The sequence below is a fragment of the Epinephelus fuscoguttatus genome, linkage group LG9 (assembly GCF_011397635.1).
Source record: "Epinephelus fuscoguttatus linkage group LG9, E.fuscoguttatus.final_Chr_v1".
Lineage (NCBI taxonomy): Eukaryota > Metazoa > Chordata > Actinopteri > Perciformes > Serranidae > Epinephelus > Epinephelus fuscoguttatus.
In genome coordinates this window covers 39,319,313-39,346,907 of record NC_064760.1, presented here as the reverse complement: position 1 = coordinate 39,346,907, position 27,595 = coordinate 39,319,313, and the positions used below count along the sequence as shown (strand labels likewise).

The following is a 27,595-nucleotide window of genomic DNA, read 5'->3' as shown; positions in this document are numbered from 1 at the left end:
CGGAGATAACGTTAAACCTATCAGTCTGAAAGAAGCCACGGAGCTTGTGGCTCGCTACGTGGTCGGAGAAATGCTGCCGTTGTCTACGGTGGAGTCTAAATAGGTGGAGTACATCCCTAGAGGAAATATTAAAAACACTGGGGTCTTGTTGTCATACAGTTGTCTACGGCAGCAGATCGTTCTGTGTTTCTACTGGTCAAAGTGATGGCTGTGATGGGAGAACTGGATCTCAGTGAAGGGCAAGTGGTCCATAACTTTAATTTTGGAGACAACAAAATGTAGGCTTAGCGCCCTGTGGTCCATTGCTCAATAGGAAATGTAGAATACTCAAAAGTACTTTAAAAGTGCTTGAGTTACTTTTCTCAGGGAGTAACGTTGGAAGTACTTTTAAAGTAACTGAGTTACTTTAGTCAGGGAGTAATGCAGTAAAGTAACTGGTTACTTTTTTAAAAAGTAACACAGTAGCGTACTTTGATTACTTTTAAAGTAACCCTTACCCAACACTGGTCTCTGTGCTGGAAAAACCAAAGAAAGAGCCTTGCTCTAAGTTGTGAATCATATCATGAGGCGTTGTGTGGTAGAAAAATATCTGTTCTTGTTTTTCTAGACCATTGCGTTTTTCAATACAGTCAGTGCCTTTATTTGTTATAGGGTTTTAATTGGGGCTCTGGTTCTCTGGCACAGTTTTAGACTAGTTTAGATTTTCAACCAGCTACCTTTTTTTTTTTTTTTTACCAATGGGAGGTTCTGTTCAAAGAGAAAAAATGTTCTTGTGGTGTGCCCCAAGGTTCAGTCCTAGGCCCCAGAGATTTAGCTGTTTTCCAATTATTCTGGCTGAACAACTTTTCAAAAATGACCTGCAGATGGCAGTTTGGACTTTTTTTTCACATTGTTGGCTATATATTTAAATTTACAAGCCTCAAAGTGGACATGACCTTAATAAACATAATCAAAATAAAACAATTTCTTTAATGGGACAACTGTGAAAAATATGCTTTTGTTTAATTCATCTTTTCAATTCATTTCATAGCCTCATTCCAGATTACAGTGATGACCTCCTTCCAGTGCATTTGAGGGAGGTTACATTGAGTTTCATTTGTGTTTCTCACTTAGCGTTTGCTCTCTTTACCACAGTGTTCGTCTTACAATTGTTCCTTCCAAGCCACTGTGGGTCACATTGTAAGGGATCACTCAACTGTTTGCCAAATGCTGATGTGTTCCTTTTTTCCAGGGGAGGATGAACTAGAAATATCTCCCTATGATGACACACTAATGGATACTCGCATGGCTTCCTTAGTGGCAGGTAAAACACACTCTGACTCCTCTAACTCAAACACACACCTACACACACCTACATACACACACACACACACACACACACACACACACACACACACACACACACACACAGCCACTCATGCAGTCTTTGTTATGATTAGGTAGTTATAGTCAGTGTCCATCACTGTCACACATGGAGTCATACCAGTGCGCCAGTGAAGCCAAGGACACTCTGCTCTTTTTGAGACATTTCTGTCTCAGCATCCATTTACTAGGGCTGTACCTGACTTAGATTATGTCAGTCGAATCAGTTTTGGTTATTCAATACGAATATTTCATGATTTGTGTTTTTCCTTATAAAGTTTTAAAGTTTGAACAGGGGTGTTAGTATGCTAAACAACCTAACTGGGCTAACAACACACAGAAGTGTGCAACAACATTTTTTGCTAACACTAAATATCACACAAAAGCCAGAGACTGTGTCATATGATGTTCCTGTGAGCTCTAAATTCACCACTTCTCAGAAGAGAGAAGATGATGTTATGTCAGAGCCTTATGGTGCAAAGTCTCTCCTCCTCTGTGCCACTGTATCATGTCTGCAGCCGTCTGCCCAAAATATCCCTAGAAGCAAAACTAGCAAAAAAACAAACAAACAAACAAAAAAAACTGCTCAACTTGAAGCAATCTCAGTCAAATGAGGGGTCTTTGACTGATGATTTGAATCTTTGACTTTCAATGGGCAGGTCCACCATTTACACCCTCAGACTTTGTCCTTGTACATATTGTTGGTGCTGGGTAGCAGGAGTTGGATAAGCAAGGCTCGACAGACTTTTCAAGATTTCATTTTGTCAGGAAATTGTGGATTAGCTGTTGTTAGTTGGCTTGTTTTTGAGATTTGGGGCCAGAGAACATTAGATTACTTGTAAGGTTCTTAAGGACAGTAATATAATATACGCCCTGGGCTGGATTTGAACACTGTAGACCACTTGACTACAAGGTTGTTGTCAGCTATGACATTCAAACCCAACACCTGGGTTCAGAGCAAATATAAACTACTGTAGGACAGATCACCACTGACACTGACAGAGTCCAGAGGATCATTCCTATTGATTTTATGACTACCCGGTATTTACTCAACTATCCCTCCCAAAGTTCCCTATGACAAGTGCTTCATAGATTGACTGTTCAAATTTTGCTGTAGATATTCATAGCTGACAATCTCCTCCACTGTAAACCAATGTTTCTTTGACCATATGGTGATCATTTGGTCAAAATTTGACCTTTCTTTCTTTGGGGAGCCACACAGTTTACTGGACATATGCATAGGCATATGCATCTAAGAGGATAAACCCATTTCCATTGAGACTACATGAGCTTTCCTTCACCACCGTCAGGAAAAAGTAAGCTCTACATTCTTGCCTCATTACTGGTGAGGTTCCCAAAATAGCAGGCCACTTGAGACCTCTGCCAAGCCCCTGGGACTGGAATTAGGACTTATTTAATTTACCGCAATTACTACTTCAGTTTACTTAAGAGACTATTCTTCTGGGATACTTACTGTAACCCAATGAATTTAGCTCTATTAAAACACCAAATTATGCTGTTTTAATACTATTATTTAGTTTATTCTTCTTTATTTTTTGTTTGGGTTACTTAAGTTTACTGTTTACGTTTGTAAGTTAATTACCTTTAATCACTTTGGGTTCAGTGAAATGAATAGGAACTCTACAGAGGAAGGATGATGATCCTCAATGAAGTAAGAGGCTATAGTATTTCAGAAAAACAAAGTTGAAACAACTCTCAGTCCCATTATTGTCATTCTTAGCACAAAAACACATCACAGTGTTTCCACTGGCCTCCATATTATCAGAATGTAAAAATCTAATCAATCGGAATTATACTTTTTAAACTCTGGACCTTAACTGCTGTGGGAGTCCATTGTCCAACTTGATAACTCTCCTACTGAAACTGATGGTTGATTACCCATACCACTGTTCCCTTTTGCAGTTGCTCTTCCTTAAACACTGCATACACATGACATAAAGTATGAAGTCCTCTACTTTTGTTGCAAGTCACAGATTGAATAGCTACAAGATACTTTTTTTTTAACAATTATTATATAAGGCTTGACACTTCCATTTCCCTCTTTACAACTTTCTGCACACCCAGGTGTTTTGTGTTTGGCTAATTTAACTTCTCCTCACCCCATCAGCCTCATCTTTCATGCAATTGGATGGTGAGAACCAGTGCCTGAAGGCAGCGCAGGACTGCGGCCTGTATGAGAAGTGTGGCTCTCTGCGATCAGAGTATGTCCTGGCCTGTACCAAACGGGTGCCTGGGACCACCCGGTGCAACCAGCACAAATGTCACCGGGCCCTGCGGCGCTTCCTGGAGCGGGTGCCTGAGGAGTACAGCCTGGGTGTCCTATTCTGCCCCTGCACTAACACCTTGTGTGGTGAAAGGAGGAGGAAAACTATTGTGCCCTCCTGCTCCTACCAAGAGATGGAGGGTCTGCAACCCAACTGCCTCCACCAGCAGAGCTTCTGTCGCCGAGATGACCTCTGCAGGTTAGACACAAAGCCTAAACAGATGTGTGGGGCTGATGCTGTTTGTAAATGTAGGGAGGCTGTAAAATGGCGTTATATGGGGCAGTTTGATTACACGTTAATTGTGAAGTTGATAGTCTATGTTTATGTGTGTGAATATCTTTTTTGTAATGATAGCTGTGTCACAAAACCCATCTGCTTCCTTGCAACCTCCCATTGATGAACTGTATAATGTATTGAGGTTAAAAACACACATCTGGAGTATTTGGGTGCTACTGGGTGCTATGTAATCAGAGAATGTGGGCTATTGTTTCTTATTGATGGTGTCAGTGGCTAATTGATCACCCAAGGTGCTGCCTTTTTGTAATTAACACTTGGCAGCAAAATAACATCACTTTAATGATATCCTGTTATTGGGTCAGAGTCAGACGTATTAAGATATTTGATCTTGTTAACATCATCCAGCCACTGAATGTCTATAACTACAGCTGCATGTAAATTCAGCTTTAGATCAGAGTCACCACAGACGTGTCCCTGGTCAAACCAGCAAGTAGCACAGCAAAATATATCCGTGTGTCTGGGAAAAGGTGGTACTGGAAACTTGCTGACATAGTGGCTTTTGTAAGTAAACCTTTAGATCAAATGCACAAGAGCAAATAGTTCTGAATAGCAGCAGCTAATCCTACAAAGCAGCTAACTAGCAGTGTTGGGCAAGCTACTTGGAAATGTAGTGAGCCACGCTACCAGTTACTCTACATCAAAATGAAGTTTCACTACATTGAAGCTATATACATAGATAAATGTTAGCAAGCTAAACTACGAGAAAATGGCAGAAGTAGCTTGCTACTTGCGTAGCTGCTTTTATTATTCTTTTTTACTTTATGTCAAACCAGCATTATCTCAGTGATAATAAAAACTGTCAGCCAAACATTTTTTATAAAATTACAGACTTAAATTAAAATGTTCTTCTTTTTTTTTGAGGACTTTGTGACATTTGAACATGTCCTCCAATACCATGTCATAATCAGTCGGCCTATTGCCCCTTCTCCTTCTCTCTCCTTTTACTACTTAATGCATTTCTCTATTTTGGCCTCTTTCAGTAGGCTATCCGGCTCTGTCACTACTTCAGAGTCAGAATTCTAAAATCTATTTTTTACTAGAAGAAAATAGACAGTAATATAAACAATAAAAATAACAGACCTTAATTAAAACTTTTTTTTTCTTTTTAGGGACATTATGAACATGTCCTGCAAACAACATGTGACATCAGCATGTCACTCTCTGTCTCCTCTCCTCCTTCTTAATACTGCTCTCTGTCTCTCAGCTCTTTTCTTGGCCCTTGTTGTGTCTATTTCTCAAGTGTCCACTGCAAATCTACTAAATATACACAGTCTATGGGGAAGACATGAGAGAGACACATCAAGAAGTGCAGTATAGCCAATCAGAGGCAGAGTAGGGTGGGTTTTGCCAAGAAAAGCCAATAGGGAGGCAACAAGCAGAATAATCTGAAGGATTAGTATGTGATGTCATGTGGAAGTGTTTCCCTCGTCTATATGCCTCGATCTGACGCTGCCGTCAGTCACATTACTTAACCGGTACTTCTAATATCCTTACTTCATCCAGACATCCCCAGAAAAAAGTCTGCTGCACTTCAGAGCTTTTCCTGGGAAAAAGAGCGTGTAACTTTTGTGGATGCTACCACACTACTCAGTCAATTAATTAACTTTGCGACTGAAAAGCTATTTGACTCAGAAAGTAGTGACGTTACCACCATGCTACTGAGAAATGCTGTTAAATTCATAACATCACTAAGTGTAGTGACTCTACTGCCCAACACTGCTACCTAGCAATCAAAATTGTAATTAAATAAATAAATCACTATGTTAATTTTCTATCGTTATTTGTGGAGAAGTTTATTCATTGACAGAGTAGGGGTATATGAAATCGGACGGTGCAAGACAGCTAATATGATAGCTTACTCTGTTTAGGATTCTCCAGCTCCCCATTCCCTTGGGGCCCTCTGACACGCCAAGCCGAAGATGGTCTGTACCTCAGTGTTGGGCTGTTGGTGAGCGTCAGTTGCCCCAGTTGCCCCAGTTGCCCTTGCGGTGTGTTTCTTCCCTTGTTGGTAGTTTTTTGGCTGATTCAGTACATGGAATTGGCGGTGGAGCCAATAAGAGGGATCCCCCTGATTAGTTTCCTCTCTCACAGGTGCAGAACATACGTGCTAGTTGGCTGTTGGCTGTAGTCTTTTTACGGTGTGTTGAAGTGCAACTTTTTGGTTGAGACACAGGCCACATAAGGCAATGCAACAGTCGGCCTTTGTTGCCACTAGTTTTTCGATGTTGGCTTGGTGTGTCTGGTCCTTTAGAGCTCAGCACTGTGAAGATGGTTTGCTGTTCACAATGCTAATTCATGAGTCAAAGTTCATCCAAATTGAACCATTTTTTCCCCTGTATATATTATTAATTAATTAATTAATTTAATTTAGGTTGCATTGCAATGAATGAATCTCACCTAAATGTCACTATATTCAATGATGGTGTGACTGGATCTTATGATGATGAAGATGATGATTGCTGATTAATTTTATTGTGCCATAATGGTTTAATTGCTGTCCATCTTCTTCAAAGTGTAATGTGTGGGGGAAAAAAAACAGTGATACTGAGGATATGACATAAATAGCAAACTGGTATTCGCCCAAAAAATGCATAGAAATCCAACAGTCCTATGTAAATGATAAAAAGTGGGACCAAGGTAAAGGTATCATGAAGACTGTAAATATGAAAAGACAGAGAAAAGGCTAAATGTACAAGTAGGACTGAAAGCACTGAAATCTGCTGAACCCAAATTTACATGCATGCAAACACACCCCAACCTACACATCCAGATTTCCTGCCCACTTCTTGTGTTTGATGTTGAGTTGTTGTCTGTGTTGTTGCTAGGTCCAGACTGGCTGATTTCCTTAATAACTGCCAGCCATCTCCTCTGACGGCCAGCGGCTGTCTGAAAGACTCAGCAGGCCTGTGCCTCCGAGCCTACGCTGGACTCATCGGTACGGGATGCAGGGGGGAGAGGGAAAAGGGGGGAGAGGAGGGAGGAGTTGAGAAAAGAGGTATGATGAGAATTACATAAAATAAAAGGCTGCATTTCACCTCCACCAGAACATAACTTCCAGGAGGGGAAGTTTTGGGTGAGTGCAGCTTTATCAGCGTAAACCGCCATATGAGTGTAACGCAGAGACAATGTGCTAGTCTTTCAGATACACACACACACACACACACACAGGGACTCACATGTACTAACATGCACTCACAGTGGTGCTCTGCTGCAGAATGAATACAGGGCAAACACTGAAATGGATATTTGGTGTTATTTTTAGCATTGTTGGGGGTTCCCTTAAGCCTGGCAGCTTGTCTAGCCTATATGATTATGGGGGAATTTATATATCTATAATATTGTCCTAAGACGCTCTTAAACAGAGCTAATAATGTGCAAATCTCCAAATAAAAGTGGCTGTACAGACTGAAGTGGAGTGGATGGGTAGAAGGATACAGGAGAAGTGGAACAGGAGAGTAATGGGGGGGAGGCAGAAAGTGTGTGAGCGAGGTGATCAGACAGAGCAGAAGTGGAGGAGCAGAAGCGGCAAGATAGAAAGTGAGGAGGCATGACAGCTGACAAGAAATGTGGATAGAGAGGCATTGAGTGGCTTTCTGCTCACTCTGACAATGATGGATGACTTTTCTATGAGCCTCATAGCTTTCTTAAAGGCACAACTTGGATAATCCACATATTTACAAAAGGGCAGCTGCCAGAGATAATCAAACGTGAGTGCCGTGCATTGTTTTCCTGAAGATAAAAAAAAAAACATATTAGTTGTATTTTGTTTCATTTGGCCCTCTACTGGAGTTAACATTTACATTTAACATTTGACCACAGAAGGCATAGACAACGACCCACGTCTATCACTGATTGTTAGGTGAATGCTGATTAATCGTGTAAAACATACTGTATATGCTTGAAAAATATATTGTATCTTAAATAATGAGATGGCCCGTGGCTTCTGTCCTCCAAGACAGTTTACTACTCCAAACCAGGCTCCAGTTGTCTCTGAGATTATTGTAAGAACAAGATGTTTTTCACTTTATAACAAGATATTTTAAGTAGGGATGTACCGATTTAGCAGCTGCACATCGGTATCTGGCAGTATTCTCCTTGTTGACTGCGATTTGCCTATCTACAAATGAGATGACATTCACTAATGGCAGTGGCCGATGTTTTACCGTTGTGTCACATCAATTTTGTGCCGAATAAAAAGCAGGGCTCGAGACTAACACCATCTTGTTGTCCCAGGGACAATAGAAAATGTGTTTGGGAAGGATGGAGATCCTCCCCAGGACACCATTCAGATGAAAGGATTAGGGCTGTAGTCAACCAAAGAAAATCTTGGTCGACTAAAGTCGCACATAATCTTCAACTAATCGATTAGTTGTGGGGAAAAAAAATCTGCACGTTATTTTTACTTCTGCGGTGGTGTGTTTGTGTCACTCTGCAGTTACACCTCCAAAACACTAGTCGTAGGTAGAGGACTGTTAAGTGCTGTAAAGTTTAGTTGATTCAAAACACACATTAAATATGGCTTAATAGACACAATTTCAAACACAAGTATACAAATTGGCTTCACTATAAATCGCAGAACTGACAGACAAACACTTGTCTTTATATGGACACATTTTCCCCACCAATACAACATGCTAACGTTATTAGCACAAGTCTATGGCATTTTACATTGTATAAATTAGCCTAGCAACTAGCGATCTTTTCCTCTTCTCATATAAAACCAGGGACAACAGCAACATCTAACAAAGGTAACGGCACATAATTTGGCTCCATTACAACTCACAAGATTCACCGACAAAACAACTGTCTTATATTAAACACATTTTCCAAGCAAATACAACATGCTAACATTATTAGCACCAGCCTATGTCATTTTACATTGTATAAATTAGCCTAGCAGCAAGCGATCTTTCCCTTGTCTCATATAAAGCCAGGGACAACAGCAACATTTAACAAATGAAAGGGCACTCAATTTGACTCCATTGCAGCTCACAAGGTTCACCGACAAAACAACTGTCACACTAAACACGTTTTCTAAACATGCTAACGTTATTAGCACAAGCCTATGGCATACGACATTGTATAAATTAGCCTAGCAACGAGCGGAGATTTACTCTGCTCATATGAAACCTGGATAAATCTCGTAGTATAAATCTCTGAAGGATAAATCACACATAAGACTTAAAATGCTGTTTTAGTGGAGGCTTTACTGTCTTCACAATTTATTGTTTCTCATCTGTCAAATACAAGTAAATGCAAGTTTCGTTTCCACTGAGAGAAAAGGTGTCAGCCTGTATAGAAACTGACAGGAGGTCTGCGTCAAAGTGACCCTGAGGGTGGGTGAGTTCAATGTTGTGTAAACAAAGGAGATGATTTGAAAACACCCCCATTTTCACAGGTAACTTAGTCTGTCCCCCCACCGCAGGAAATAATGGATTAATCCTGGAAAGCTATTGATGTAGCACTTTTCTCCTTATGAAAGTAACACAGCAATGTTACAACCCGGCTCTTAGGCTGCAACAAAAAACGGGAGGGAAGACAAGGTTCAAACTAATCAATGCGTTTATTAACATAAACTTAAGAAATACGTGAGGATCAGTGTCAGTAATCAGTAGTGTAGGCGTGTGTGGATGCGTGTGTGTGTGTGTGTGTGTGTAAGCGTACCAAAACAAAAGCAACAGAAAAGGCACGGCCGCACTGCGGTGCCCTCATGTACGGCGTGGATCGAGGCAGAGAGCCAGAGAGCCAGCTGGTATCAGAATATAACCGCTTCACCGGCCCCAGGTGCAGCGCATCAGCTGATGACAGTCCCTCCTGAAAGACAAAGCAGACCAACCAGCAACCAGCAAGCCCACACACCTCCAGAGTAAAGGGAGGGGCCGTCACCCCAGCATCCATCGCATCAGTCGGTGATTTGGACAATGGACGGAATGCAAAAAAGTTAAAGGATTGTGGTCAGTGTACACGACCAGAGGAACGCTTGAGCCTACATACACATCAAAATGCTGCAATGCCCAAATCAGTGCAAGGGTCTCTTTTTCAATCACTGAGTAGTTCAACTGAAAAGAATTGAACTTCTTGGAGTAAAAACTCATGGGCCGATCTACCCCAGTAGAGTCCGCCTGCAGCAACACCGCTCCTGCCCCCACGTCACTCGCATCCACATACATCTTAAAGGGATGATCCAACTGAGGAGCTGCAAGGACAGGAGATGAGCACAGCATAGATTTTGCATTCTCGAAAGCTTTCTGACACAAAGATGACCAAACAAAACAAGTGTTCCCTTTCAACAGGTCAGTCAGAGGGGCTACCACAGTAGAGAAGTTCCTACAAAAACTGCGGTAGTTCCTTCTTTGTGGTGGGAACTGGGTACGTAGCCACTGCACTCACCTTGGCCTGGACAGCGCACACCTTCCCCTGCCCCACAACCTTACCAAGATAGACAACTGTAGCCTGCGCAAACTCACACTTTGCTAGGTTCACAGTTAACTTGGCATCACTCAAACGCACGAAAAGGCTTTCAATACGGGCCAGATGCTCCTGCCATGTATCACTGAAGATGACCACGTCATCTAAATACACAGCATAACCCCAGAATTACCCTGTCCCCCGCTATTTTCCCATCGAGCATTAGCTTTGGGACATTCAGCCTTCCAGTGTCCCTTTCCATTACAAAAGTTACACACGTTTGAAAACACAGGCTGAGCCTGCCCCCGTGTTGTGAGTTCAGACCTACCATGGCGTGAGTGACGTTTCTCCTCCCACTTTGCTGGGGCATGATACGTACCAGCACTCTCAGAGATCCGGAAGTCCCTTCTATGGGTCAGCACATATTCGTCAGCCAATGAGGCGGCTGCAGCTGCAGTCTTCACTTTGTGCTCACTAATATAAACTGCAATGTGACTGGGGATAGAATTTTTAAATTGCTCCAAAACAACCATATCACACAAGGCATCAAAAGTGTCAACCCCTGCAGCAGTACGCCACCGACCAAAAAAGGTAACCAGGTCCCTGGCGAACTCAACATGGCTCTGCTTGCCAGACTTCTCCCAGGATCTGAATTTCTGGCGGTAGGCCTCAGGAACTAATTCATAGATTTTTAATACGGCCCCTTTAACTGACGCATAAACCCTGCTTTCTGCCACTGACAGAGCTGAATAAGCTTCCTGAGCCTTACCTGTTAACACACATTGCAATAGTAGAGTCTGATCAGGGTCAGCCCAACCCCTAGCTAGTGATGTTACGTCTGATGCAGAAGTACCGAGGCCTGTGTCGAGCAAAGGGGGCGTGTCCAAATGAAGCCTGTGTCGAAGCCTGTATCGTTTTTCAGAATATCACGTGACCGAAGACAAACGAGGCCCCGTTTGTCTTCGGTCACGTGACTGCCTCGTTGTGTGATTCGAGCATTCGAGTTTAAAAAGGTGCGGGAAATACAGGAAGCGTTCGGAGGTGCAGAGGATTGAGTGAGAGACTGACGAAACTGACAATATAGAGAATATATCTACGAAAATGGAGCCACCCAAAAAGCGAAGGAAGATAAAATCTAACATACATCTGCTGAAAAAACAAAACAACATAACAAATATATGTGTGTGTGTATATACATACACACACACTATATCTATCTATCTATCTATCTATCTATCTATAAAATTTCGTCTTACTTTACAATACCTCCTATGGGCATTCTGACATAATACTTGTATCATTTTGTGTACAGATCCACTGAGATGTTGCCCACATGTAATATCACAGTAGGACTGCTGTACATCAAATGACCAGCAGATGTCAGTACTCCCAAATGAGCTGTTAAACGGGGCTTCGTGTGATTGGCCTTTTGGCGAAGCAATGGCCGGAAAGATTCGATACGTTCACGGGGCTTCATCACACCATCACTACCCCTAGCCTCAGCTACACGCTCGAACAAAGAGAAAAATGTATCGGGGTCCCGCTCATTAAACTGAGGGACTAATCGTAGATTGGCGGCAACATCAAATGCCAACCCGGAACTACCAGTGGCATTAGAGGCACGAGCGGCCCCTTCAGCCTGTAACGTCAACCGGTGTTCCTCCAACTCCAGCCTGTTTAGCTCCAGCTGCTGCTGCATATTCAACCTGCGTTCCTCTAACTGCAGCTGCATATGCAATAACTCTCTTCTCTGCTCAAAAGTCAAAACAGTATCACCAAAGCCAGACACTTCCACACTATTCAGCCCCTGACCATCAGCCTGTGCTTTATGTCCAAAAACACCTCTGTCGGACAAATTAACTTTAATAATATTCTTCATGTCTTCTTTCTTCCTCTTATCACCCACATCCAGGTCAAAATGCTCTGCAACACGTACCAATTGCTCACGTGAAAAACAATCTAGCACCAGCTCGGACGGCGCGGCCAAAAACTCCTCCACACTCACCATTACTCCCCTTCACGCAATCCACTGCTTACCTGGCCGTAAAAAAACACAAGGCTTGCAAGCCGACACAGCCACACAGCCTGAGCGTCACCGCAGTACCGTCCCTCTAACTGCCTAACGAAACTAGCTAAGCTCCCCCCTAGTCTTCAGGTGCTAGTTACGGCGAGTATTTATGCACCATTTACCGTAAGCTCGGCGAGGCAACCAGCAATCGGCGACCCCGCCTGCAGCCTTGGCCGTGCTCCCGAGCATATAGCTCCAGCCACGTTCACACCACACTACAACCCCCCCATTACGAACACCAAAGGGAGTCCGCACTTAAGCCTAGCAGGGACAGAAACAACGGCAACTTACGATGGCCGCGGCTGGCTGCCGGACTCGCTGCCTCAACTAAACAAATAAACAAAAACAAAACAGGCATACACTTAACCTCGCGCCCCAAGCAGCGACTAGGCAAAATGTAAACAACACTTACCCTCGTCTACTCCCGAGCAATCAGCTGAGCGTCCATTCACACAAGCCAAACCAGCAACAGCTGTGCACTGTCGTCACGCTACCCACAACACGGACTTCATTCACAAAAAAAAACAAAAAACCCGGTAGTCAGCCCACAGGACTCACCTGCGGTACGAAAACTAACAATGGACGAGCCCCCACTTGTTACAACCCGGCTCTTAGGCTGCAACAAAAAACGGGAGGGAAGACGAGGTTCAAACTAATCAATGCGTTTATTAACATAAACTTAAGAAATACGTGAGGATCAGTGTCAGTAATCAGTAGTGTAGGCGTGTGTGTGTGTGTGTGTGTGTGTGTGTGTGTGTAAGCGTGCCAAAACAAAAGCAACAGAAAAGGCACGGCCGCACTGCGGTGCCCTCATGTACGGCGTGGATCGAGGCAGAGAGCCAGAGAGCCAGCTGGTATCAGAATATAACCGCTTCACCGGCCCCAGGTGCAGCGCATCAGCTGATGACAGTCCCTCCTGAAAGACAAAGCAGACCAACCAGCAACCAGCAAGCCCACACACCTTCAGAGTAAAGGGAGGGGCCGTCACAGCAATTATTCGACCAATGACAATTTGGTCAGACGAGATCATATCGATCAAATAATCGACCAGTCGACCAGGAGACTACAGCTCTAGAAATGATGCAGTAAACTCATTATCGATATGTCATGGGACGCACTCTATTGTTTCCCTGATAATGCTACATTGTGAACAACAGTAGAGCTAGTTAACTTTAGATGTTAGCAGCTGGAGGCCGGAACTAACAGCTGATGGAGGTTGCGTTACATTATGATACATTCAAGCTCTCTTTGGTAAAAAATTAGTATTGGGCAAAGGTAAACTAAAATATTCTCATGATGTGTTCAAATGTAATCTCGTGAAATGCAGTTTTTGGCGAGAAGCTTCAATAAGTCAATAAGGGCACAATTTGTTGATGATTTCACAGCTATTTAAAATAGGCATTAGTGATAGAATCATGATTTATTATTCATAGTAAAAAAGACTTTTGAAGCAGTTATTTAAGAAAAATGTTTTTTTTTATTTTAGAGACATTTTTAGTAAAAGTTGATATGTGAATGATTGAATTTGTGCTCAAAGAAAGTGTAGTGAAGGACAGAATGGCTTTGAAACAGTTATTTTTTTTTTATGATTTCTTTGTTTACCTAGCACAAAAGGGGGAATAAATAACATAAACAAAATGAAAAAACAAACAAACAACAACAAAAAAATCAACAACCCCAACAACATCGGTATCTGCCAAATTGTTATTTTAAACATAGGTATAGGTATCGGCCAGGAACTTCACAATCGGTGCATCGCTAATTTTCACGTTATTATGACATGCAAATTTATCACAAACTTTTGTTGTGATAACATTATACTGTTTATCTTGTTATAATGTGAAATTATGATCACTGATTATTATAACACAAAACCCTTTATGTTATAATGTGATTACTTATATTGTCTTAACATGAAACGTTCCACACCATAATGTGATCATTTTTGCCTATATTGTTGATAAGTGAAAATTATGTTTGAATGAGAAAACAATGGTGGAGAGGGAAAAATGTAGGAATATAGCTCTATCACACATTTATATTAGTTCTACATCATGCTTGGGTTGAGATATGGTGAAATTCTGCTGTTATTGTGCACGGTGAATGATATTGCAATAAGTATGGGTAAACTAAGAGGGATTTTGAAATGCCTTGGGCTGTACAGAAGGAAGAATGAGTCAGACCCTCTGGAGGTAGCATCATCTCTCATTACTCAGCTGGAGGGGAACAGAAGGCTCCATGGACACAGACTATACCACCGGAGTACATTTCACGGGGTGTCCACCTCTGCCCAAGACCAACTTATCTCATTATAACTTGAAACGTTTCATGTTATAAGAATAAAAGGTATCATGTTGTGAAGGGAAAAGTTTTGTGTCATAACAATAAGTGATTATGTTTTAACATTAAAAGTTTCACATTTAAAGAGGACAAATAGTATATTGTTACAACAGGAAAAGTTTTTTGTATAACCTGATGAGAGGTGTCATAATAATGTAAAAATATTTTAATATAACAAACTTTTCACATTATACTGTGATACTGGTCTGTTTTTCTGGCATGGCAGCAACACACTGCTGTAGAAATGACATCAGTGGTTCCGTGAACAACCTTGTATCCTCAAATTGAGTCTAAGTATACATCTAATTTGCAACAGCAAAAACATTTTGAGAAAATGTAATGCTGTCTGGATTATGAGTATTACTTGAGTATTAGTAGAATATTCACTGAAAACACATTTGTTCATAGCAAATAAAACAATATGTAACTGCTTTATGGTTATGTTTAAGTATTCAGAAGTTTGGTTAAGGTTTTGGTTTAATATAGAATAGGTCCCCTGTGCTTTTGTTGACTAAACAAGCAATTGCTCATCGCAAACCGCAGCCTGTGGTGTTCTACACTAGAAAAAAAAAAAGAACAATAACATTTCCTGATACAACACAATGGGGAAAACCAATTAGTATGCATAGATATGTGTTCATGGAGACAAGGTTGGCCTGTAGGAAAAATGCATTCTTCAATCTAAAAAGCCATGGTATGCTTTGGCAAATGCCACATTGCCTCTAATAACATTTGTATGTGGGGCCCATGTGGGAAATAATGGGCTGAAAAATGGACTTTAAAAGGGATTGTCCACAGGTTTCATATTGGCCCCATGCCAACTGCCCACATGGGTGAATTAACTAAAGTGGTTATGCTAGGGCTATCTGGGTACATGGTCCCCATGCACAAATGTTGGTTGGGAAGCACAGGATGTGGTTAGCTTAGCACAGAGACAGAAACCATAGGGAAACAGTTAGCCTGGCTCTGTCTTAATTTTCAGAAATTCACCAACCAGCACCTCTGAAGCTCACTGATTAACACATTAGATTAAAGTGATAGTTCAGGTTTTTGGACATGAAGTTGTGTGAAACGCTGACCATTTGTAGCTCTGATGTGACGGTGTCACTACTCTCAACGAGCCTCCTGCTCTGAGAAATCGCTCGTAGCTTACCGGAGAAAAAGTAGTTCTGAAGATGTACGGGGGACACGTAACCAAAAGGTTTTAAGCTACATAAAAGTATGCATGTGTTTTGTTAGACTATTTCAACCATTTTAAAACATCCCTGCATTACGTCAGACCTTGCTATCAATTGGGACTATTTTCTGGCCAGTATCAGTCCGCCGTGCAGGCCCGCAAAACAGCACGGTAACAGAAATCAATAAGACAGTTCATCACCACGCCATGAAGGTGCACACGATAGCAACGGCTAACGAAAACTTCATCGGCTGTTTCCAACAGAGAACCAGTAGGCTATTATTAGTGAGGAAAAAGATGTACTAGCCCTATATATACCTACTACTACAGTGCAAACACCGGCTCAGGCTCACGACACACCCTCGTCAGCTGCTGTAGGTAAACAGAGGAATACCAAAATGGTGCGAACAGCTGCAGGAATAAAAACATCGCCGGCTCCCAATTCCATCAGTTTCCTGTTACAGATGTAACCCGTAGGCAACTTTGGCTTGTGTCAATTGGGATGAACCTCGCTACCAAGCAGGCGAGGGTGAAGCAACTGCGTGTATGTCAGGCTCACTTCAGCTGCCCACAGATCCCGACGGACAGAGAAAACGCAATTTCCGCACTGCTGTGCCCAAAGAGAGATATATTACCTAATACCAGTCTATATAATGATGTCTGTAACTGATTGTCTGTAAAACAAAATGTTTGATTGAACTAATAGCCTGTTGTGTTGTGGAGAGTAGCTACATTATACGCGGCCTCGTTTTACCATCGGCATTTAGCTTATTATATTAGGCTAACTGCTAAATCCATGACATGAGTAATCAATCACATAGAAATGTGAATTCATATGTGATTACGACCAGTCTCTGCTTTGTTCTGGTGGTGGGTTAGCCAAAGTTGCCTACGGCTTACATCTGTAACAGGAAACCGATGGAATTGGGAGCCGGCGATGTTTTTATTCCCACAGCTGGGGAAATCACAAGTTCGTACCATTTTGGTATTCCTCTGTTTACCTACAGCAGCTGACGAGGGTGTGTCGTGAGCCTGAGCCGGTGTTTGCACTGTAGTAGTAGGTATATATAGGGCTAGTACATCTTTTTCCTCACTAATAATAGCCTACTGGTTCTCTGTTGGAAACAGCCGATGAAGTTTTCGTTAGCCGTTGCTATCGTGCGCACCTTCACGGCGTGGTGATGAACTGTCTTATTGATTTCTGTTACCGTGCTGTTTTGCGGGCCTGCACGGCGGACTGATACTGGCCAGAAAATAGTCCCAATTGATAGCAAGGTCTGACGTAATGCAGGGATGTTTTAAAATGGTTGAAATAGTCTAACAAAACACATGCATACTTTTATGTAGCTTAAAACCTTTTGGTTACGTGTCCCCCGTACATCTTCAGAACTACTTTTTCTCCGGTAAGCTATGGGCGATTTCTCAGAGCAGGAGGCTCGTTGAGAGTAGTGACACCGTCACATCAGAGCTATAGATGGTCAGCCTTTCACACAACTTCATGTCCAAAAACCCCCTATCACTTTAAGGCTACTGTGTTCAATTCATTGAAAATGTAAATAAAAAAAAAAAAAATTAAAAAAAAAAAAAAGACTGAAACCGGCTGTTTTTTGAAAATAGGTTTTTACGTACATCGTTTTTATGCACCCAACTCCTGCTAAAACCACACATTGTCCTTTTAACATGTCTGTTTGTGTATGAACTAAACAGATAGGGTCAATGTGTTAATCAGTGAGCTTTAAAGTTGTTGGTAGGTCTGTTTTTGAACTTCAGACAGAGCCAAGCTAACTGTCTCCTGCTGCTTTAGTGTTTATGCTAAGCTAAGCTAACTGACCCTCAGCTCCAGCTCTGAATTTGATGCACAGACAACAGGGTGGAGTTGATTTTCTCATCTGCCCGTTGAAAAGAAAGCCAGTCAGTGTATTTCCCAAAATGTTGAACTGTATCTTAAAGGTGTAAAAGTAGAATTGTTTGGGAGTGTGTGTATGTCACACTCAGCTAAGGTGCCTGCTACCTCAGCTTCACCCAGGCATCAGCCTATTGTCAAAATTTGGGCTTTCTGCCTCTAAAAATTGCCAAGATGGCACTGAGCAGAAAAAAAACACCAACTCCAGGCTTCAAAATGTCCCTTCAGCTCCCCGAGGAAAAGTCACGGAGTTGACATCATGTTTTTCTACAGGCTACGTTTCAGCTTTGTTTGAAGTAAAAGAACAATATTCTCTTTCTGTGCCCCACCATAAAGCAGTTTAGCTGATTTCCTCCCAAATTGCTCAAAATAAAATACAGTGTAGAAGCCAGTAGAAGCTTCCAGGTTTTTTGGACATGGCCTCATTTGTTTCTAGCAATTGTGTTTACATCTCTGAAGCACTGTGATAAAAATGAAGCACGTAGGTTCTTTGAATTGTCCAAAGCTAACATGTGCTTTGACCCTTCTGACCTGTAGGTACCATCATGACCCCAAACTACATCAGTAACAGCTCTGCAGATGTGTCGCTGTGGTGCAACTGTGAGGGCAGTGGCAACCAGTGGCAGGATTGTCTGAGACTGCAGCGCATGTTCACCCACAACACCTGCCTGCGTGAGTATACACTTTATACACATGTTTCATTTACTGGTCTTACCATACACTATGTTTGGTCTGTACAGTCATTTACAAGAGTTGGACTGAGACAGATCTGATAAGTGTGATTTATGTATTTGTTGAATATTGGTCCCTCAAAGTGTGTGATTTAGTAATGATGTTTTAATCAGATTTCAGAGAGATTGATATTTTTTTTCATTTGCAATATAAGTTATATTTGCAGTTGATGTGTTAACATAAAACTTTACATACATTTTTTTTCTCTCAAAGTCTAGCAGAAAAATGAAACCTGTCTTGCTCAGGCTGAATAAATCCTGATTGCAGGCCAGACTGTTATCGTCAAAGCTGGGTTACCAGCTTGACAAAAACCTCTCTGATCCCCAGGGGCAACCATCCCCTTGGTTCATAGTGTGTCAGTTTGATTGTGGTAATTTGATTAATTGTAAACTGGGAGTATGCGCCACTGTAGCACAATATCACCTAAATCTGCACTTGATCAAATCACCACAAAATCATTTCAAAACGACCTTGGGCCAGGTAGTATTTCATACAGACTCTCTGAGACTCTATAGGCAAAATCTAATTAAAATGCCATGTGGATTGTACTATGTGCACTGCACTTGATGGATACCTGTGTACACTAATTCACATAGAGTGGATGATGGGGGATTCAATAAGGGCCCTCTGCTCATTTTTATTATTGTTGTTTTTTTATTTTGAGGTTATTACAATGTCTGGTGAAAATCAGATGAAAAGGAGCCACGCTGTCCTGAGGAGGTGAAACTTGTATGTTGCAGATTAATCTAATTTAAGACAAACAGATACTACAAAGTAATCTGATTGGAATATCTTTGAGTCTGAAGCAACCAGTGTGGTGAGAAATAATGGACAAGACTGGCACATCTTCATTCTGTTGGTCAATGAATAAAAAGTAATTAGCTGAGATAGCTTGCTGTTCAAGGTGCCTAAAATGAATGGTTCAGTATTTTCAGAATAACGTCTGATAGAGTGTCTTAAAGGAAAACTCAGCTTGTTACTCACCGCATGTGACTTCAAATTTGTGAAGAAAAGTTTGTTTCTCTTGCATGCCACATTGAGTGAAGAGTCCAAAACAGGCGAGCATTCTCTATAAATCAACGTATCCTTATACAGTGGTTCCTATGATATCCTACTGACAAGCACACACAACAGTTCATATGACATCCTACAAATTAGCAGCCCACAAATGAAGTTACATTCTTAATGTAAAGTGAGCTGAGAAAAGTAAAGTTACTGTGGTTAGGTTTAGGGAAAGAAACATAGTGAGAATGTACCTTAAAATGACTCAAAGTTCACACGGTTCCGAACTCCGGTCTCCTGGGGAAAATCCTGTGGGTAAGTCTTGTGTTTTGTGACCCATCTTCCACCTCAACCTACCTCAGAACAAGACCGCTAGGGACAGCTTCCTTCTTTACCCCCATCAGCACATTGGTCACTTGATTGCAGCCTTCCGAAATACAATAGTGTTGTGCACAAATTATTAGGTCATCATTACATGTGATATGTACGAATTTTGGTGCATTACATTTTGTAGGAAAACATACAGACAGTGCATGACAACAGCCTGCCTAGAGTGATATAATCATAGTCCACGTTTAACAGAAGCAAAACTATATCATCCTTTAACAAACTCTCGCACAGCTCATGCAGTATAATCTAAATCTCATTTATCCAGTCGTATGTTCAGTACTTCCAAACGCCCCTGTATGCTGAGATGATTTATACTGTAATGTTTTAGCAAAAATGCATGTGTTTCGAAAGTACTAAGCACACGACTGAATGAATGGGACTTGGATCATACTGCACGAGTTGTGTGAGAGTTGGTAAACAGATGTTTTTATGTAGTTTTGCCGCTGTTATCAAATCAATTCATCAAGAATTTTTACCTTTTTTGTAGTCTCTGTTCCCCACGGAGGCATGTGAGAAAAATGTAAAAAAAAAAAAAAAAATTAAGCTAACAGGTGGTGAGTAATTGATATACGATCACGTTGTGGGTGGAGTAAGTACAGAGATTGAATCAGGACATGGTTAGCCTATCTTAGCATAAAGGCTGGACGCGGGGGGAAACAGCTAGCCTGGTTCCATCTCAAGTTCAATAATACACACAAATAGAGAACACCTTTTAAAATTCACACATTTTCTACCTTGTTGATTTAATTTGTACACAAAATCATATTCAAAAATGCCAATTTGTGCCAGCGTGCCTGTACAAAGACCAAAACCTGTGCTCAGCTATTATATCTGGCAACGCACACTGTAGCTGGAGACTGCACAGAAGTGCTGGGTAGATGATTAACTGTTGATTGTCAATGAAATGTTCCAAAACATTTTTTTCTGTCTGTGTTTGAGTATAGACTAGAAAAAGAGATAAATGTTAATCAGTGAGCTTTAAAGCTGTTGGTAAGTGTTTGTGTATGTGTCTGTTTTTAACTACGCAGAGCCAGGCTAGCTGATTTCCCACAGGTTTCAGATTTTATACGGAAACTAGCGACTAGGCTAGCAACTTCCCAAATCCAGGTGCCAGATGTATAAACGCTGAACAGGCAAAAATATGTATATACATTCATACATATATATTTGTACACAAGGTTTTAGCTGAAATGGCTGTGGGTGATATCATGAGACTGAATAAAAGTGGAGAGACTGGTGACAAGGTTGGTTGCCAGTTTCACTGATTGCTTTACTTATTTATTTATTTATTTATTGAATGCTACATTCATTAATAATTAAATTCTAAATTACATATGAGATGCATTGAGTGATATCACCTTTTATTTACATTCAAGCCATCTTCTTCCTGTTTATGATTGTTTAATTTGAATGATGTAGATGATCTAGATGTGAATTATGTAGACAGATAGATATTTTTAGTGTCATTGCATATAAAAAACACAACAAAATTTCATTTGCAGCACCAAAAAATCAGCATAAAAAGGGCATAAGTAGGTTAAGGTAATAAATAAACAACGCATAGATAAAATAATGCACAGATAAAATAAAATAATGCACAGATATTGCACTTGTACTGTTCATCAGGTAAGTGTATGTGTGTTTTTATGAGAATAGTGTGTGTTTATGTTTGAGGAGAGAATCCACAGCTCTTGGAAAGAAGCTGTTTTTTAGTCTGTTGGTTCTGGCTCGGATGGTTCTCAGCCTGCCTGATGGGAGAGTGCTGAACAGGGAATGTCCAGGGTGTGAGTGGTCCTTAAGGATGTTGGAGGCCCGCTTGTGGAGGCGGCTTGAGTTGATGTCGCTCAGCTGCAGGAGTGGAGAGCCGACGATCCACTGAGCTGTTTTAACCACCCGCTGAAGGTCTTTTCTCTCCGCTGCGGTACAGCTGGAGTACCAGGCTGTGCAGCCATAAGTTAGTACACTTTAGATGGTGCATCTGTAAAAGTTGATGAGCAGCTTCTGAGGAAGTCTGTTGCGCTTCAGCGTCCTCAGGTGGAAGAGACATTTCTGGGCCTTCTTGATCAGTTGTGAGGTGTTAAGGCTCCACGTGAGGTCTTCAGAGATGTGGACTCCTAGAAATCTGAAGCTGGAGACTCTGTCCACTTTCTCCCTGTCAATGCGCAGCTCAGTATGAAGTGTGTTCTTGTTTTTCCTGAAATCTATGATTATTTCTTTGGTTTTCTTTGTATTAGGGTTGAGGTCATTTTCCTTACACCAGGCAGACAGTGTCCAGACTTCCTCCCTGTACGCTGCCTCGTTGTTGTTACTAATAAGACCCACAATGGTCGTGTCGTCTGCAAACTTAACCACTAGGTTTGAGTTGTGGGTGGAGGTGCAGTCACTAGTGAAGAGGGAATAGAGAATTGGACTGAGAACACAGCCCTGGGGGACACTGGTGATGGCCCAGTCTGACATGCTGGGGCCTGTTGGTCAAAAAGTCCAGGATCCACAGACAGAGAGAGGGTTGTATGCCGAGTGTTTGCAGTTTGTTGACCAGTTTGTGAGGACTAATGGAATTGAAGGCTGAGCTGAAGTCAATGAAAAGCATCCTCACATAGGTATTGGGATTTTCTAGGTGTGTTAGTGCTGTGTGGAGTGTTAGTGCAATGGCATCGTCCGTGGATCTGTTGGCTTTGTAGGCAAATTGATGTTGGTCATGGGTGGGGGGGATACATGCCTTGATACGTGCCAACACCAGTCTCTCAAAGCATTTTGTGACCACCGGGGTGAGAGTGATGGGCCGGTGAGATTGTCTGGGTTAGGGATGGGGATGATGGTGGTGGTTTTAAAACAGGTTGGGACTGTGGCAAGTTGGAGTGACAGGTTAAAAATGCACATTGTAAAGTCAGTTTCGACATAAGCTCTAAGAATAGACCATTGATCATCCTTCTGACGTTTGATAACAACAATGATTGATGAGAAGTTAATGAGAATGGTGAGAATTTACCATGATGATGGTTTACAGGAATGTGATGAATTAGTGGTACGGACATTACAAACAGCCACAGCCGTGCGTAATGAAAACTGTCGTAATGTAAACTGTTTTGGCACTGTTGGAGAACCTTACCAATGTCATTCAGTTTGTGAAATTGACAGATCCAAAGTCCCGCCCCCCTTAGTTACTGTTGCTAGGTCGGACAAGCATACATATATTCTGGGAGTGAGGCGGTATACCTTCACAAAGTCGACGGCAAGGACTGCAGTATGTGATGGAAGGATATGTCCTTTTCCAAATCTCATTAACGTTACCTCAGAAATAAGGAGGAAGCAAACCTGGGTGATGCTGTTGATCTGACATTTAGCTCCTCTTGGTGTGGTAAAATGTTTGCTATTTAGTTACCTAGAATTTTGCTAACAGTAGCTAACTTGAGAAGTGATGATATACAATGTATTGTGTACGTGAAAATTGTTCCAGCCCCCCGGCCACATCTTTCAACCATCTTTAAAATTTGTTTTTCTTTTTTACAGACAAGCGTAGCACATAGCATAGCTAGTATAACAGGAAAGGGTAAAGTTGACGGAGGTCCCACCATTTGGATCAATAAGGAGAACTGGATACAGTGTTGGAGGTGACCCCTGTTCATTCCGATATAAGTTGCTCTGTGGTGTGTTAAGCCAAAAATTGAAAGTGAAATGAAATTACCCAGATGTTCCACACAGTGGTGCCTATAGAGCAAAGGCACTACAGATTTACGGCAGCTGAGCATTGTCGAGTGTGGCTGGGTGGCTAACTTAAGGTTTAGTGCTCTGCTACCTTATATGGGGAAAAAAAGATTCACTGTGCAGCCCTTCTAGACTTCGGAAAAGTCATTGGACCAAACAGATTAAATCTAGATGAAGTGAGTTATTTGGCAGGGGTTGTGATGCTCAAAAGCATTTATCCAGTGATTTACAGATGTCTCTTTCACAATGTAAGTCCATGGGAACATTTTTTTTTTTTTTTTGGCCCTATGGCATATTGTGACAGACCCAGGGACTGTAATTTCACTTTTGACCACTATCCCATGCTGCAAGCTTGCTCAAGCATTATTTGAGCGCTGACTGAAGAGAGGCGGGAATTAGAGAAGGGCTAATTACACTTTCTTTAGCATATTTCTCATTGACAGGTTTTGTAAGTGGTGTGGCAGGCACAAGTATCGATATGAAAACCAATGTTTCAGGGTGTTTCTACATCCATTCCTTACGAACTGTATACACACTTCTGTCTTTGTGTGTACACAGAAGTTAAATCCAAAATCTATACAAAGTTTTATGCATCTGGCCCCGGATCTGTATTTATCACAAAGACACAAGTTCTGTTTCAATCATCCCATCTCACTCTTGGAAAGAAGGGTAATAAGCACATTTCCCAAAATATCAGCCTCTACTTATTTTTGCTGCTAAGGATATTTGTGCAAATTGGATTTAACGAATTTCTTAGAGCATCACTGCATGTAAGTTATTTATTTAAGGGAATTTCCTAAGGACATAGGTTAAGCTGATTTTATGCAACCATTTTTTCTGATCAGGAATATCCTAAATAAATATAAGGAAATGATTTCTCATGATTTTATGGCATTTGTCTTATGATGCTCTGTTCGCTGTTTCAGATGCTTTTTAAAGCACTTAAATATTCAGACCTTTGGGGATTGTTGGGGAGATAGATAGTCACATTTAAAAGACTTACCAAACATACTGCTATTCATATTGTTTTTATCAAGCCTGTTTTTAATAATATATCTGAGGACCAGAATTATGAAAACGAAATTAATACGCCACAATCAAAGATGCTCTGAAGAACAACTCAAAGGGAATAAATGAAAACATGTCTCTGACACAATGTCTGCTGAATCTGTCTGGGTGGCTCACACCTGCAGCGATGTTCACAGCACGAACTGAACTCCACCTCTTCATATGTCAGCTACATGCTCCAGCTTCAGCATTCATAAGAGTCTTACAGTCTGTATCTGCAGCTTTAGGCTTCTGCGTGGCTCAAGAGGTGTGAGGAGAGGAGCCTCAGGGTAAAGCCCTCCAGCTGTCACTCAATCACAGCATCTGTCAATGAAGCTGTCGATACAGACTGAGCCTGTATGTCCAAACACTAAAGCCTGGATCAATGCGTCAATGCACTTCCCATAAAGCTCGGTGATTTATCAAGCTGCTGACAGCTCAAACAATAAAGCTGCCAAATAGATATGTAGGTTCACGCCCACCCAGATGCAGCATCGCAGCACGCAGGCCCGCCGAACACACACACACACACGCAGAGGCAGTGATGAGGCTGTGTCTCCGTGCAGGTAACTCTATCAGTTGGATGGGGAGCCCCGACTCCCTGCCTGCAGACATCACCCCCCCTCCTGCTCCCAGACCCTCCCCGCTGGTTCAGGAGGATGAGCTGCTGAGCAACAACCACCTGCCTGAACACAACAACATCGTGAGTACACTTCAGCTCATCACGCTCATCGCCTTCCCATTTTAAATTACCTTTCAGACTTTTATCCCAAGGCTTTTTCTATTATCTTTGGTTTGAGCTCATCTTGTTGCTGTCACACAGTATGTTCTTTATTTATTGTATTTGTTTTATCTCCATTGCTTTGGCTTTTTTTTTATCACTTATATTATTTCTACCATTACTATTAACTTTTGGTTTGTGACAACACAAGGTGAATTTTGTGTTTACAGATATTCTCCTTTATATTTGCCAAATCTTTTAAATTTCAAATTGTGTTGATTCAATTTGATACAAATAATCTACCACATCTACTCTATCTCACCATTTCACCTTAGATATGTGGGAACATTTAGAAAACCATTTTCCATACAATCTACAAAAAGACATTATGGCATGGGTTGAAATAAGCACATTTGTTATGTAACCTAACATGCTGGAACGAAACATAACAGTACATTCGCAATGTCACGTAGCGTAACGTAATGTGACAAACTTACATAGACCAGTTACAATAACTCAGCGTAAACTTTTTGGGACACCAACAGTTTTTCCTGAGTGAAAGTCTTATGTTTGTTTGACCTAATCACCAATACTTCACTTTCTCGCTCTTCATACTAATGTTACGTCATCTGACTTCCTCCCTTACTACTGTCATAATTACTACGTAGTGCTGGGGACAACAGATGAAAAATTGCCTGTCTAGGTTACTCTGGCATATTTTCAGAAATGTTATTAAAATGCACTGTTTCTGTCAAATAAATAAAATGAAGTAAAGGCTATTAGAAGGTGCTGCTTAACAATAGACATGGCCATTTAATGGACTGGTAATGGCCCTCTGAACCTACTATTCAACCTTTATCTTTGCGGCTGATAATCACTGATAACGCCCATTAAATCAAGTGATAGCATTTGAAGTGGGTCCTTAATAGCCTTTATGAGTTCTTTACAACCTCTACTTTAGCTTAGAATTTGGTGAAAGTTACAATGCTATTGGAGGCAGATCAGACTTTTACAAATTCTGAGTTTCAAAACTTAAAAATCAATCAAATCATAAAGCATTACCACCTTGAGATTATCTCTGAAAAGGAGGGAGCTACAACTACTAATTGTTTTTCAATTAATCATTGAATCAAGGTGTCTGCAGCCATGTTAGCAGCAGAGTCTGCAAACAACAGTGGTGGTTTGAGTTAAAAGCTAATGTGAGCATGCTAATATGCCTATATTCAGCTTGTCATCTTAGCTGAACAGGCAAGAAAGCTAACATTTGCTAATTAGCTCTAAACACAAAGTACAGCTGTGGCTGATGGAATGTCAGGTATTTGGTCATGAACCAAAGTATATACCAAACTGAAATAATAACTTGATAGTGGTTCCAGATGAAACATCAGATAATCAGTTATTCTAATTTATTGTCTGAGCACCATGATTGGATGAATCTAATGGTAAACCATGGCATAGTTGTGCATGGGTCAGTACTGTTGCCTCGCAGCAAGCATAAGGTCTGGGTTTGGCTCTTCCCTGAAGAGTTTGTATGTCCTCCAGTGATAGCATGTTTTTTTAGGACTTTGTATCGTAAAAAAAAAATTACAATACCAGTACCCATACCAGTACCCTTAGAGTAATAATGATACCAGTAGAGTACTTTATGCAATACTTTTTTTCCTACCTCATTTGCCAGCTGTCACATGATAAAAAGAACTCTGTTGAATTACCGTGCACAACTTCACCAAACTACAGACTGAATGGGTTGTAGCTGCTGTGGTCAAGGGCCAATCACATGTTGCATTAAATCGAAGAACACTTGTGGTGATTGGCTCTAAGCAAAATCATACAAACTGTCTTTTCTGAGATCTGTGTACACAAAGTGTTGAATGCAGGTATCACTTGGCTGGAGAAGTTTCTATACTAATTGGTACTGGGTTATTTCAGTCCATACCTTGAAGATATTAAGTGCCAGTATCCAGCCCAAGTATTCTCCAGCTTCCTCCCACAGTCTAAAACATGCAGTGTAGGTTAATTGGTGACTTTAAATTGCCTGTAAGAGTGAATGTGAGTGTGAGTAGCTGTCTCTGTGATTGACTGGCAACATGTCCAGGGTGTATTCCATCTTCTGCCCTTAGCTGAGATCTGTCCCATGATCCTCTAAGGATATGCAGTT

At 41.3% G+C, this 27,595-nt stretch overlaps 1 protein-coding gene across 1 annotated transcript in view; it reads left to right on the top strand.

Moving 5' to 3' along the window:
- The window catches only part of gfra3 (GDNF family receptor alpha 3), a 95,635-nt gene that overhangs the window by 50,784 nt on the left and 17,256 nt on the right, over positions 1–27,595 (top strand). The window contains exons 3-7 of the mRNA XM_049585645.1: positions 1,232–1,303; positions 3,491–3,845; positions 6,770–6,879; positions 18,378–18,512; positions 25,283–25,419. Of these exons, the coding sequence (XP_049441602.1) occupies positions 1,232–1,303; positions 3,491–3,845; positions 6,770–6,879; positions 18,378–18,512; positions 25,283–25,419 (809 nt within the window). The remainder of the gene's footprint in view (positions 1–1,231; positions 1,304–3,490; positions 3,846–6,769; positions 6,880–18,377; positions 18,513–25,282; positions 25,420–27,595) is intronic.